This window comes from Bremia lactucae, linkage group LG6 (assembly GCF_004359215.1).
Source record: "Bremia lactucae strain SF5 linkage group LG6, whole genome shotgun sequence".
Lineage (NCBI taxonomy): Eukaryota > Oomycota > Peronosporomycetes > Peronosporales > Peronosporaceae > Bremia > Bremia lactucae.
Window position 1 is genome coordinate 1,552,612 of NC_090615.1, and position 14,469 is coordinate 1,567,080.

The 14,469-nt window shown below is 41.7% G+C and overlaps 2 protein-coding genes across 2 annotated transcripts; one reads left to right on the forward strand and one right to left on the reverse strand.

The window, feature by feature from the left end:
* Nucleotides 1-5,276: 5,276 nt before the first annotated feature.
* Nucleotides 5,277-6,013, reverse strand: CCR75_002250 (uncharacterized protein; the record flags this gene model as incomplete). Its single annotated transcript, XM_067960348.1, has 3 exons — nucleotides 5,277-5,360; nucleotides 5,517-5,579; nucleotides 5,978-6,013. The coding sequence occupies 3 exons, from the start codon at nucleotides 6,011-6,013 to the stop codon at nucleotides 5,277-5,279; spliced, it is 183 nt and encodes a 60-aa protein (XP_067818996.1).
* Nucleotides 6,014-9,013: 3,000 nt separating this feature from the next.
* CCR75_002251 (uncharacterized protein) lies at nucleotides 9,014-11,406 on the forward strand (the record flags this gene model as incomplete). The annotated part of the gene is made up of 4 exons (XM_067960349.1): nucleotides 9,014-9,087; nucleotides 9,124-9,187; nucleotides 9,272-9,583; nucleotides 9,664-11,406. 4 exons carry the CDS (start codon nucleotides 9,014-9,016, stop codon nucleotides 11,404-11,406), a joined length of 2,193 nt encoding a protein of 730 aa, XP_067818997.1.
* Nucleotides 11,407-14,469: the final 3,063 nt, after the last annotated feature.

Consider the following 14,469-nt stretch of genomic DNA (forward strand, 5'->3'; position numbering starts at 1 on the left):
GTTGAATGGAGGGCATCTCTGTCTAAGTTGGACAGTAATGCCAGGATTGCATCGTTTCCTACGGTCGAACTCATTCGTTCAACCGCACTCCTTTCTATATCACTTAGAAAGGAGTAGCTTTCAGGGGAAACGTGATGCGTATTCCCACTATCATCTAACATGTCCATGTTAGATGTGGGAAATGTGGTCCTTGGACGGACTACAAAGTGCTACCAGGTGTAACGGGGCACTACGACTTGTACTGTTTCAGTACAAGTCCACTTCACACTGCTTCAGTTGTGAGTGGTGCCTTACGTTAGGTGACGTACACTGTACGTGCAGAGGAAGACTTCTCTTAAGACAAGTAGACTTAAGAGGGTAAAATGAAAACTGTATTAAATATAGTTAAGTGTCTCTTAATCTATCTTTGTAAATGCTACTTAACTATAACCTAATACTAAACATGTAAATGAATTCTTTTCTCTATCTTATTCGTAACTCTCTTTGATTACTCCTACAGCTGATTAGTCTGCGGAATAAATAGATATAATGGCCTATACCTATTTATAGATAAGAATTCAGGATATTACTATATAAAGTAATATCCTCCAAATATTATCTACCTTTTAGATAATATATTAATTAACAACCTTTAAGTGTTAATTTCATGTAACGATACACCCCGTTACAGTCTTGTGATGCTGGGTGTGGCGTAGTATGCGATGGTAGTACGCAGCGTGGTGTCTGGTCCTAGCGTGTCATATGATATGTCTCGTGGTCTCCTTGACCAACATGGAATATTTCGTAGATGTGTTACATTTCAAAACGCAACTAAATTTGGCTGCAACTACGAATCCTTGCAGTCCATAATCTAGTCGTAATAGACTGATATAATTTGCAAAATCTGTCCGTTGTTGAGGATACTGTGATCTTAAAAAGCGCTTCTGTCTTTACCTGCTTTTTCATCACGTTCTTTCGTGATTTCAGTCTGACAACGTCTACAGCAGAATCTGGGATAGTTTAAGGCTTGGCTAACCGGAACGATCGCCCAGAATTTTAAAAGCAAATTCTTTCTCTGAATAATTCTACTCGAGTGTTCCTTCGCGTAATTATCCTTCCGGAAAAAGTGTCCACTAGCAATAAACGTCCATCCATACCTTTCACAGCAAAGCAATTATCTTTGGTTCAGCCTTGTTCGTCACATCTTTGTTTCAGATTAAATAACATAGCGTTTCCGCTATCCTTGGCAGCTCCTTTGACAGAATATCCACGTGACTCGAAAATCCCGGGTTGTCCACCTAACATCACATACCCGTATCGGCACCTTGACTAGAAACATATCACTTTTCTGCATCCTGTTAATCATGCTATAATAGTTTCGTATGAAGTAGTTGACTCCGTTTGCGTCTCAATTGCGTCAAATCGTAAATCATCGAAACGAACGCTTTTACCTGTCATCAACTGTAATACTTTATTGTTAAACATCTTAACATCCTGCGAGAACGGTGGTAAGAATTTCAAATGCTATTCCCACTTGCGCGCACTCATTGAATCCCTGTGGTTGCATGCATCCCCATCACGTCGCAAGCACACGTACACCTTCTCCGTGTACTGCTTCGTCACTGTGGGAGAAGTAAGGCCATATTCAGTCAATATTTTCTCGTTTCCAAATGCGACCAATTTCGCCTTTAGTAGTATCTTGTAAGCCCCCTCAGCACCAGATTTAGTCTTATATACCTAATTTGAATGCAAAGCGTGTAGATTGCTGGGTGTGGGTGATATGCAACCAGTTTACTGTTTACTTGCTTGTTAAGACTTCTTAGTTCTTTGAGTCTCCCTCGTGCGCTATATACTGACTCAAACTGCTCCGTTGTTTTGATCTTCAGATTTTCCGCGCAAATTGCGCACCGCTGCAGTCGACTTGTGCGGATCGCGCATCCGGTGACTCCTTCGTCGTTGATCATGCGGACACACAGCATTTTTTTTTCAAATACCTTCGTTGACTACATTATTCTCCACCACGAAAAAAAAACAGAAGCTTGTTCTGATAATCGGTCGTCATACCCACCGTTCTGACATATTGATTGACAATACAATCTTACGCTTTGGGACGGACCCTGTAATATTTGTATCTTCAAGTCACTTTATCTGAAGACCAACCCTTGTTTGTCGCGTTCGCCAGGCGCCCTTTGTACTGTACATGCAGACCCAAGAACATTTTGTGTTCCTGATATTCAGAGCTATTTTCTGAAAATTAATTGGTAACTCCCTCTCCGGATCAGCCTTACATGGTCTTCAAAAATTGCAATTATAAGCTGTTTATTCGGCATTATACTCCAAAACATCAGGATAGCCCTCAGGCAAAATTATACTTCGCACCATTGTGATGATGGTGCGTTTCCCTCCGCTTGGCTTGTCGATTACTTCTCTCTGTGAAGTAATTTCACATTTGCCTGCATTTCCAAGTTCGAGCAAGAAAAAATTCTAAATGAAACACCGCACTACTGTTTGTTCTTGAACAGTGGATTCGGCAATTAAATCACCGCTGAAAAGTTGTCATGAACATGTAAACTTCTTTGCTGCAACTCCTCTAACTCGGCAAGAACGAGCGACACTAATAAAACCTATAGTCGATGAGATTCCTGACTGTACCGCTTTCCAAGTATGTCTCGCGGAGTCACAATCCTTTGAATTGGTGCAAATGACTCCACCAACCGCGTCAAACAGGAAATATCCTTGGGTCTTATGATGTTTACTGGTTTGTTTTCGCCTTCCGGAGTGCAGGCCAAGTTTGATCGCATATTTGTTGGGGAGCATATTCCCAGCCCGAAGTACTTGACCATCCGAATAATGCAAGATGAGCAAACCTTCCATGAAATGAATAAGAGACCCTTCTTCGCACGTTTAAATAAATTGCAGCCTCGTTTTTGGCATTAAGCGCTCGTTTCTATGCACAACCAAAAGTTGTTGGATAATTCCACATCAAATATAGCTGGTCCAACAATTATTTTGCAATTTTAAGTTACACTCCTTGATACAATAATCCGCTTCAAAAATATTAAAAAGTCTAAAAATTAAAAGCGATAATATTTCGCTCCGAAGTCTTTGCGTAGTGACGTCATTTCGCTGCCCCTTGTATATTTTCTTTAAAAACGTCGGCGGAATACCTCGCTTTATCTGTGCAAATTCCCACCCTTCGCGTCCCCATCGATACATTGCTGTGTAATCTTCACGAACCTCCAGCATAGTTTCGTCGTTTACTGAATGGTAGCTTTGTCCACCATATGAATCCAAACCTTTTTGTCGATAGCCGGTAAGTCCACTGTTAGCAGAAAACATCACCCGACAAGATTTAGCTATTACAAGACGCACAGCCTGAAAAATTTACATTTGTAAAGCTTTCGAAAGTCGCGAAAATCGCTGCCCTTCTTCGCGATCGTTGCTCAGCTATTCGGTTTGCTGCAACAAGTCCGTACGTATCACGATTCACTTGAACTACATCGATGTTAGCATCGTGGGATAAGAACAATGCACAATCTTGTCGAACGCAGATTATTGTTGCCTCCACACGCTTCTCTGGTGGCCGCTAACCTTGACTTCTTCGCTTCATTAAAAGTCACGAGCTTGTATGCGAACGAAATCTACCTTGCTCCACGATAAAAAATACTCCCGTGACCTTGTCAACGCTACTTGCAATCGATCGGTTGAATCTGAATCATCCTTTTCACTCTGTTCGGCATTTGACCGAATTGCGCAACGAGAGGTACATAGGCTGAGTTGGCGGCTGTGGCAGCACCTATTGCTGCAGCACCTATTGCTGCAGCACCGCTTTGCTGTGGCGCATTTCTGGGCTGCTACTGTATATCCTGCATGGTGCATTCTGAAGTACATCCTGGTGATACTATTGGCGACAGTACCGTGATGGCGTCGTCTAAATGCCTGCCGATACATTGCCTGTCAATATATTGTCTGCCGTTGACGCGAGAGAAATCAGTTACACTTGACATATCGTACATGAGCTTCTTTTTCTCTTCTTGTGATTCCTCAAGTCGCTCCACGCGCTCCACTAGCCCTACTATTATTCCAACAGCTTCTCCTGCGGACTTTCAACTACTTCATTCATGTTCACTTTTTCGATTTATTAGTTTACTCTTTGGGCGCATAAACGATTGAAATGTATTAGTTCTTAAGGATTCACCTTGAAAAATCTGTCAAGAAAATCCGGGTTATTCATCCCTTTTTCGCTATGAGAATCGGCCAAAATTATAACACATAATTTTCTACAAATAAAATTCTTAAAATCACTGCAAAAGATCCGAATTCTAGCTCCAGTCAGCGCTATGCAGTGGCACGCATCAAAGTCTAATTCGGTGACATTTGTCGCAAAAATGGCTGCGTTCAAATTGCGACTTTCTTTCTCAATTCGCCTTACATGCATCTTCTTGCTGCATACATTCTTCACAATACGGTCACGGAATCAGCATAGATGCATTGCCTGTTCGTGTGCTTTGGATGCACATGCATATTTAAATGAGCGATCTACTTTATAAAAAAGAATTGAAAATAATACACCCAAAAAATGCAGTGCCATTGGCTAGCTTATCTTTGTGTGTCGAAAAAACGCTTCCCTAATTATTCGCATTACTTTTCAAACCCCTTTAAAGAAATACACCAAGTCATGACATTAATAAGTCCCTTCTACAAATTCTTAGGTGGATATCAAAAAGACTCGAGCCTTTTTCACTTTAACAAGCCATCATTAAACCTTAAGACCTGCCTGTATGCTGTAAGTTATGCCGTACGCTCTTGCTGTCGCGGCACTTTTAAAACTTTTCTGGTCCTCAACGCTAAAAAACATTGCTTGAGAGTTGTGTAATGGAAAACCAGGCATTTGATAGTCGCATGATGATCTATCAAGTAGCAATAATAAATATAATAATATGCTGAAAAATCCTTACACAACCTCTTACGTGCAGTAAGAGCTTGTGTATATGTATGAGGAGATCTCAGAAACTACTATTTGCTTCAGCGAATAAATAGGATCTAGAAATCCAGCTGTCACGTGCCTAAGCTCTCAGGCTTCTCATCTTTTCATTGCTTTCAAGTAATTACATGTGTCAAAACTAGCAAAAACAAATTTGCAACGCGATCGTTTCTTGACCTGCTCTCGACAAATTTATTCCGTTTTAACATTAAACAAAATATTAAATGCTTTAGATTGCCGCCTTATTAGGCGCAACGTTATCCCGCCATTTTCCAAAATAACATTTCATTCACCTTTGCGAAATATGCCTGTATCAAAAGTAGCTAAACATACTGATACAAATGTGGTTAAGCATATTTGTTAGCAGTCGCTTAGCTTTTGACGATTTGATTCCCATCTAAAATAATATAACACCGATATAAATTGATTCACCCTTCCAAACCTTGCTTTAACAAAGTCTTATTAACCATTTCAAAATTATTTTGCAAGATATGCTGGTCTTGTTGCAGTTGCTTTCATCGAAGACATTAATCTGCCCAAATTCATCAAATACTTTTTCAGCATACTCAAAACTATTGATCATCCGCAAGAACGACTTGAGCTTGCTTAAACTTCGCTTGAAAATGAAAGCAAAAACTTAATACGTATTTTCAAATAAGCGCAAATTTGGAATGTGTCGCAACTCACTTTGTAGCCTGCGGCATAAGTTTTATCTACATGTCTCACTCATGAATAATGCGGAACATGCGGATGTGACTTATTCTCGACACAGCTAAATTTTGGACGCGAGTTGATCTGGAAAGTACAAGGAAATGTGTAAAAGATTGGCACTTTCGATATATAAGTAGCTATATGCATGTCTCTTTAACCTTCATTCAAGTGCTTGTTCAAAAATGCCGCATAATAGGTTGTTGAGAAAACATGACAATAAAGAAAACAAGCAGCATCGAATATCTTGTTGAGAAAACATGACAATTACGAAGACAAGCAGCATCAAATATCACTCATACGAACTTTTCCTGGAAGGCTGCCCACGACCAGAAATGACATTTTGGTTGGAATACAGGTACTTCAAAACATCATACGGTCTCTATGCAGTAAAGCTGTCACAAAGTGATATTTTTGTCGCGTAAAATGCTTGTTGATACGATATAGACGAAAATGATCCGAAGGCATTGCTTCAACTCTCATTATTTATAGATACGCAGCAGCTAAGTGGCAAGAAATAATTAGAAAAAAATAAAATCATGACTACAGGCACTTAGTGAAGCAAAGCATGGCCCACAAATGTAACGTTAAGACCAAAGTGGCAACAGCATTGTACATCATGCTTCATTAAATCGGACTGCACTTGTTATCCTAAGCCGGCTCAGTACACACACGTGGCTCCATCATCTTTCAAAACTGACGAGATTTCGGATGACCGCACTTGCGCAATTGTTTGGCAGCCAAATGATTTGGATGACAAGTGTATTCAAGCAAGGTTAATTCACTTAGAGACTCAACGATGACTCAGACCCTTGACGCTTCGACTAAGAAGCTCATAAAGTTCTTGGCCAACTATTTGCGATCTTCTCGTACACATTTTCTGTGGTGCATAAATGGGGATCTGTCATAAAACGCAACAAAAAATTACAGTCCTTCATAAATCGAAATGATGGTGGGAGAATCTTCCGTGTAGACAATTCATTGCTCTGTACCGCAAACAGCATGTTCAGGTCCAAGGTCGCCCACCGGCGGCGACGACACAGTACCCTTCTATTCTATTGTGTTTGTCCACATGAGAAGGAAATCATCTGAATAACGTAGCCGCGCAATCCACCAGTGATATACATTTTTTTAAAACGAGTTTGGCACCTTGTTGCCAGTGTTTGTAGGATTGATTGCTGAAAAACGCTTTGCAAAGTTTACATTCAAGACAGTTTGTGTCCAAAAGGACACAAATCTAAATCGAAGCGTTCGTTTAGCTATAATAATGAACTTTATCCTTCTGAAGACAATACTTTTTCGTGTTCGTGCAAATAGATAAAATGCCACATTGCAGATTTGCAACAATCGATGAGCAATTTGAAGAGTTTACAATTCAATTGGATGCCGCAATACGACTTGTATTGAGCCTTAAAGAAACATTGTGCGCGCAAGTCTCGTTCCAAATTTCGCCTTGTATATAAAGAACGCATGGCATCGTACTGGAATTTGAATTTAGCTCTAATTAGGGGAACATATAAACGACTATGGTGGCGATGCAAATAGATTCATCCGAGCAGAGATCTACGTTTGGCAGTATGCACGCTATAATGACGGCGAGCTGTCAACCGAATATTACCTTTTATCCCCTTGGTAAGTATTCCAGCCGACTTTTCTATGGAGCAACCTGACAAAGTCTTTTCTTTTGTATCACAAGTAGAGCCAATTGGTATAAATGGATGCTACTGGAATCATAGCATTTATGTTTTCATATTTTGTGCCCGCTTGTGAGATTGCTAGCATTATATACGCTTTTTGTTTGCTTATTCTCTTTTCCCTTGTCCTATGTGTCGCTCTAATTTGTGCTGCCAGCTTATGCGTACAATTTCACAACTGACGTAATCTATTGCGGTACCGGAAACAGCTTACATGAGTAGATACCCGGCAATTTTGAATCGCTACGATAATGAGCGGAAAGTCTAATATCATCCTTCATGTAAGACAAGAAGTTCTTCGTAATGGGTCACTTTCGAGAGACGATAATGTCATCACATAACAGAAGCAGCTGCTCAACATGTTTTTTCTATTTAAATGTACTTAAATGATCGCTAGACCCCTTGCCAAGTATCTCAAATAAATGCTGATAGCTCTGTGTGCACAACGAGCTCTAAATATTCTATCAGTGCGTAGCGAATATGGTGAATCACGACAGGCAACTTCAATCGTTAGGGAAACGCCAAAAACTTCATGCTATTAATATTGCGATATCCGAGCAATGGAGACGCCTGATGCGCTTGAATTAAGTGCGCCGCCTTGCACGACTCCGTTACGTATTTATTAGCACAATATTATCTCATAAAATGAAGCTGTAGGAGGCTATGCTACTAGTTTAGCACTAATCTCAAATATTAAGCTGCTTCATTTATCGAGGGAACTTCATGCGAAGCATCGCCGCAAAGGCATACAATTACAGAAGGCACGGTGGAGAGATTTTGCGTTTATATGTATATCCTTCAGCTTGTATATTGAAATTTCGCATGGTGAGCTTGGTGTCTTCGCCGCAATATTTGTGATGAGCACCTATTGAACTTGCCAGTTGGCACCCATTAACTTTATTGATTGGATGCTTAGGCCATCAACAAATCTAGGAAAGCTTCTGTAATACGATATTTTTTTTTATTTGGTGAGGTAGCCATGTTGCTTCTTCTATCTGGGACAATACGAGATTCTGAGAAGACGCTTGTCTAACACGTACTGACAGATCGGCTGCTTACGGATGTGTCGTTGCGAAGAGGACTTATATAATTTTTAGCTTTTAAATTATCAATTAAGTAAAACATAAAGTGCAGCCGAATTAACGTCAATTAAAATATTTCATTGGCTTGACTTATTATAGCCGCTGTGACAAACTGTTCCGTTCCATCTAGCGGCGAGAGACGTGGCAAACATCTTCAACCTTATGTAAGATTAAGTTGTAATCACAACGTTAGCTGCAATTACAAAACTGAGACCTTTCAAGAGCGCAACAAAGAATGTCGGACACATCGATGACTTTGACGACACGCGAAACCTCTCATTTTTAAGCAATTGACATATTTTTTAATCAAGTAGCCCAAATAATTCATGGTAATAGCCAATCGTTGCTTTTTGTTACGACAGGAGACCAATAAGCTTTCGAGAAGGACACATACTGGCGAGAATGGTTTGCTTGCTCCTAAGGACCAATCGACAAGTAGAAGAAGGACCGATTCTGCCCATCCCTCGGTAACAGTGCCATAACAAGCCGACGCGTGCCTTCTGACTACCGCAACAACTCACTACTAAGCAAAAATTCTTCTTCTTTTTGTGGCTGACATTACAAGAATGAACATCGTCACGTGCCAGTTTGAGAAATGCGGTTGCCGCCACTCAGCTCTATTCCTGACTGAGTACAAACGGTAAGGAGAGGATTTTCTGCATACTATAGAAAAAAGTCCTAAAAAAGCATCGTTCGATGTTAAAAACCTGCTTAGAACGAATCGCAACAAAAAGACAAAGGTGCGTTATTAAGCTCCCAATGCCCACCATTTTCGATTATCATGCTATCCCATGCAACATAATACGAATCGATTACATCATTAGATCCTACGCTGTTTCCCGCATTGCTGCCCCGAGCACCTTAATCGAAGCTATTGCGGCTCGTCGCTCTGCGTGCGCGTCAAGCTTGCTAATGCTGAGCAGTTTGGCACCCCGCAGCAAACAACGCCAACAGTCGTCGAATCAACTGATTCGGCTAGCTTGCTTGTTTACGCGCACTTTGAGGAGGCGCAAGCTAGATACCTTGCAGTCGGTGATTTGATCGACTGTAACAATGTACAACGCTCTATTCAAACAGAGCAAACGCCTAAAGGGTCTTGGATCGAAGGGATTCTTGAGCTCGACGAGGCTAATGACGTACGTTCCCACGTGCACAATTGTTTGTTGCTATAACATATTTTTATTTATTAATGTTGCACAAGATGATGCTCGTATAGACCGACAGCGTTTTTCGTATTAACCCTAGCGCTCGATGGTATTACGAATGGGAAAGTGCTGCCACCAAGGCGCAGCGATTTACAAAGCACGCACTGCGCGTGTACATCTTTCAGCGTGTCGAGTCCCAACTCCGGGTGGTTTGCAATATCTCCTCGCCTGAATTTATGGTCGTGTCATACCGTCGTGCTACCATCGAAGTGCATGCCGAGCGCGAGGCGCTAGAGGCTTTTCGGATTGAAGCCATCGCTCTACAAAATATTCGATCGAAGGCTGATGAGCAAAGCAATGGCAATATCACAGCCTCTTTAAGGTGCAAGTATCCACCACTTCAGGTACCAGACCGTCGCGAGATGGTTTGGCAAAATCGTATGTTATGGGAAGGTAAACATTCTGATATCATGACGTCATCAAAGCAGCTCGCTATACTCTATTATTTCGTGCAATTTTTAAACGCATCGTCATACGGTGTTTCTTTGCAACAGCTCAGTGAAACTTGTAGAGCCCAAGTTGTCGATAATGTTGCATTGTCGGGCAACTTATGGGAAAAGGATATAATGGGTGGCATTGCATCCCTATCCTGGACTTTTCTTGAACCGCGTCAAGGAGGGAAAAAGGAGCTGCAAAGACATCGAAAAAATGACGAAAAAGCTGACGTTGATAACGAAAATCTTAGAAATTTGATATCGATCTGTTCAGGCCTGGCGGGTTGGCTGACACTCGATATCGCAAACCTGACACTTTATCAGCGCGTCTTTCAATCTTATAGCATCTCTCTCCTTGAAAAAAGTAAAGTGCGGGCTGGGTATGTAGAAATTATAAGGCTCATGTGTGAGCTTATTGACTGCTTTGTGGACTGGAGCGAAGAACAAAATGGTTCATCATCTGCATCATTGCCTTGCCTTTGTGAAGATATCATGGCTGCCGTGTTTCAATACAGCCATCTCAAGCCGCTGCGACCTGTACTGATGGCTGTACTTTTGTCGAACAGGATGTTCGGGATGCATGAGTTCGTGGCACAGCTTCGAGCACAATATTTAATTCAGCAGAGATATACAGTTCCACGTCGATGTGTCGAAGCATGGCAGAATGAAAATCAGATGTCTGTATTTGATGGTTTGTGGGTCTTTGATGGAAATAAATCTCAAATCACGCCTATCAGTAAGACAAGAGCGGCAGAATACTCATTAGGAAGCATCCTAGCGTTTTTGCGTGAGCTCGCTCAAATTAATATCTGCCCATTGAACAGCCAGTCACTAGAGATTCGGTCGAACTGGAATATATGCAGTGCCCAAATTGAAAAAAGAAAGTCGTCAACACGCAGCCAGTCCGGCCTCATACTTGTACTGGATAATCGACAAAGAATTTACGGCAACCTCCCCAGCGGCATTTCGAGCGCGATCTCTCTTGGTGGGCATCAATACGGAGACTATTGTGGCAAGCTGATATCGCCCAATAGCTTTGAAGTGGAAATGTGTTCGTGGCCGGCCAATTGCAGCAGACCATGTCAAGCATTGCGCTGGAAGCTACATGTAAACAAAAAGACAGATCGTCGTGGCCGACAATATGAAAAGAGTCAAAGTGGTATTTCAGTCAATGTTGTCGTTGAAGAGGGCGTCTGGCAGACGAATACTAGCAATCAAGTTTTGGATTTTCATGTATTGCCATTTAAGTCGAAGATTGAGTCCGTGGAGGCGTGGTATCCTATATTTGAAATAGTAGGTCTGTATAATCACATTTGTTAAGCACCTAAATTGAATTCTTTTCACTAGATTTCATCAGGGTATATTATTAAGCAATAAACCAAAAATACATCATTATTGCTCTTCTTTGATGCGCTATCTTAAAGACTTCTCCAGAGCCATTTTTATAAGCTGCGGTGAGCTTCATTATAAAAAAAGAAGTGCAGAAAAACGCAATCGAACGTATAAAATTTGCAATCTCCGTTTAATTCCCTATTCATTAAGCCTGAGGCGTTTTCCCGTCGACAACAAGCAGCCCATATATTTCCACAAATTGAAGTAGATTTTACCTTCGAATCGTTGCTTGGGTCATACCTGAAAATGAAAATTCGAACAGCTGGGATTACAAAACGAAAAGAGTACCTCTCGTACTTAATTTGAACATTGTCCAATCCATCAGAAAGTAGAAATCTACCTTCCAAGAAGATGAGTCTCATAAAACAGAATCAGATGAGTATTAAGTGCTTCTAGCTCTAGCAAGCGCCATTCTTTCGTCAGGTGTGCTATCATGCAACGTTCACGTTCCGATTTAGTAATATTAACCTAACGCTCTTTCGATACACGTGCTTGCATACAAAATGCAAAGCCAAACCTCGCGCCCCAAAACTTTTCAACGGAACATTTTATCTCTTCGGAACGACTACTCGTGTATAATTACTGATGTAACGGGGTGTATCGCTACGTGAAATTAACACTTAAAGGTTGTTGATTAATATATTATCTAAAAGGTAAATAACATTTAGAGGATATTACTTTATATAGTAATGTTCAGAATTCTTATCCATAAATAGGTATAGACCATTATATCTATTTATTCCGCAGACCAATCAGCTGTAGATGTAAGCAAAAGAGAGAGACAAATAAGATAAGATAAGAATTCAGTTGCATGTTTACTATTAATTTATAATTAAGTTAGAATTAACAGATAGAAAGAAGAGATACATAATTATATTAATACAGTTTTCATTTTACCCTCTTTAAGATAGTTACCTAAAAGAGAAGTCTTCCTCTGCACGTACTAGTGTACGTGAAATAACGTAAGGCACCACTCGCAACTGAAGCAGTGCGAAGTGGACTTGTACTGAAGCAGTACAAGTCGTAGTACCCCGTTAAACCTGGTAGCACTTTGTAGTCCGTCCAAGGATCACATTTCCCTCATCTAACATGGACATGTTAGATGATTGTGGGAATACGCATCACGTTTCCCGTGAAAGCTACTCCTTTCTAAGTGACATAGAAAGAAGTGCGGTCGAACGAATGAGTTCGACCGTAGGAAACGATGCAATCTTGGCAATGCTGTCCAATTTGGACAGAGATGCCCCCCATTCAGCCATCGCCAAGTTCATACAACATGAACTTGACGAGATGAAGGAAAAGGCAGCCTTGCTGAATCAGCTTGGCTCTCAACAGGCGGAACTGTTGAGGTTACAACAGGTACAGACCCCTGTACCTGGGATGACGCAAACGCGTCGTCTTGAAACCTTAAAGATTGACATCTCTAAGTATAGGGAGTCGAAGAATACTCCCTCTTGAGAGGGTTTGTTGAGTTGGACGATGCCATAAGGGCACGTTACATCGTCGACGAGCAAATGCAAATCGCATTCGCTCAATCAAATCTGGCAGGTCGTGCCAAAACTTGGGCATTGGGCCTTACGTTGCGCGACCCATGTCTTTAAGTCGCTAGAGGCTTTCAAAGCCAGGCTCCAACAGACGCTTGAACCGCCTAGGGTTGAATTCTGAGCTCGATCAGAGCTTCTGAAACTTAAGCAAGGCAAGTGTAATGTTCACGATTATGCCCAGCGTATACGACGCTTGACGAGATGGATCACAAACAACCCAGTCCATGAACACACGTTGTATATGGTGTTCATGCAAGGTCTTACGGATGGTCCCGTAAAGACCCACCTGTTCCGCTTGGAACTGGATAAACTCAAAGAAACAATATCTGTAGCGGAACAGGGGGACTTTAGCTTGAGATAGGCTCAAGCTATCTCGTCATCGTATCGTCCTCCATCCTCCAAGACGACACGAGCTTGGAGGTCCAGGATTTATGGACCTCTCTTATGTCGAAAGCGAAAAACCTCGCTTTTCGAACAATAAGCGATTGCAGAAATGCGATCGCTGATAGAAGTTAGGCCACTACGCTCATGAGTGTAGTGCACCACGCCCAGTATCGAGGGGTTATGTGTCTCTGCACCTGGTGATGAGGTATCCCTCATCACCTTAAAGTTAAAAGTGACAAATGATTTGTCACTTAGAGACCTAGTGGACTGCGGAGCGTCGAATAACTTTATTTGTCGCCAGTCACTAGAGGGTCGTAGGCTCAATTATGTTGAGCGCGACATTCCTCCAACGAGGATGACGGTGCGTCTAGCGACAGGCGCATCGATAACAGCAATAAAACGCGTAGTAAAATTTCACTACACGCTAGAAGATATACAGTACGATGATGATTTCATCGTACTGGATTTGGATGACAAATTCGATGTCATCCTAGGTTTACCTTGGCTCACAAAATATGAGCCAAGGATCAGCTGGCAGCATCGATCCGTAAAGATGCCTGCCACTTGTTCATCAGATGGCCATCTGATGAACGTCTTGGAGCGTCCACAAGCGTGTGGATGTACTACGAGTGAGTGCGATGGCCTCACTTGTGGTACGGTCGTTAGTACAACTGCACAAGATCACAGTGTGATTACTAATCACACTATGGAGTCAGCTGACGGCGGCTGTGCTAATGCACAAGCAGCGCCGAAGGTCACCAATCGAAGAAAAGTCGAGAGGATTGAGACATGAAAGTACGCCTAGCGGGCGACATTCAAGGAGTATACCAGTTGCCCTAAAGGGACAACGCGATGATCCTAGGTCCAGTAGAGAGTCGACCGTAGAGGACCCGACTGTGATAGCGCAATCACGCTCTGGAGACGTTGAGGGAATAATGCCTCACGTACTTGAGAAGAAATCTTCTCAAATAGTTAATGTTGAAGTGACTAGACTTCAAGATCCCGAGAGTTTGATACTTCGGCAGCCTGTGGATAAATCCCAGGAAGAAACAGAGACATTAAA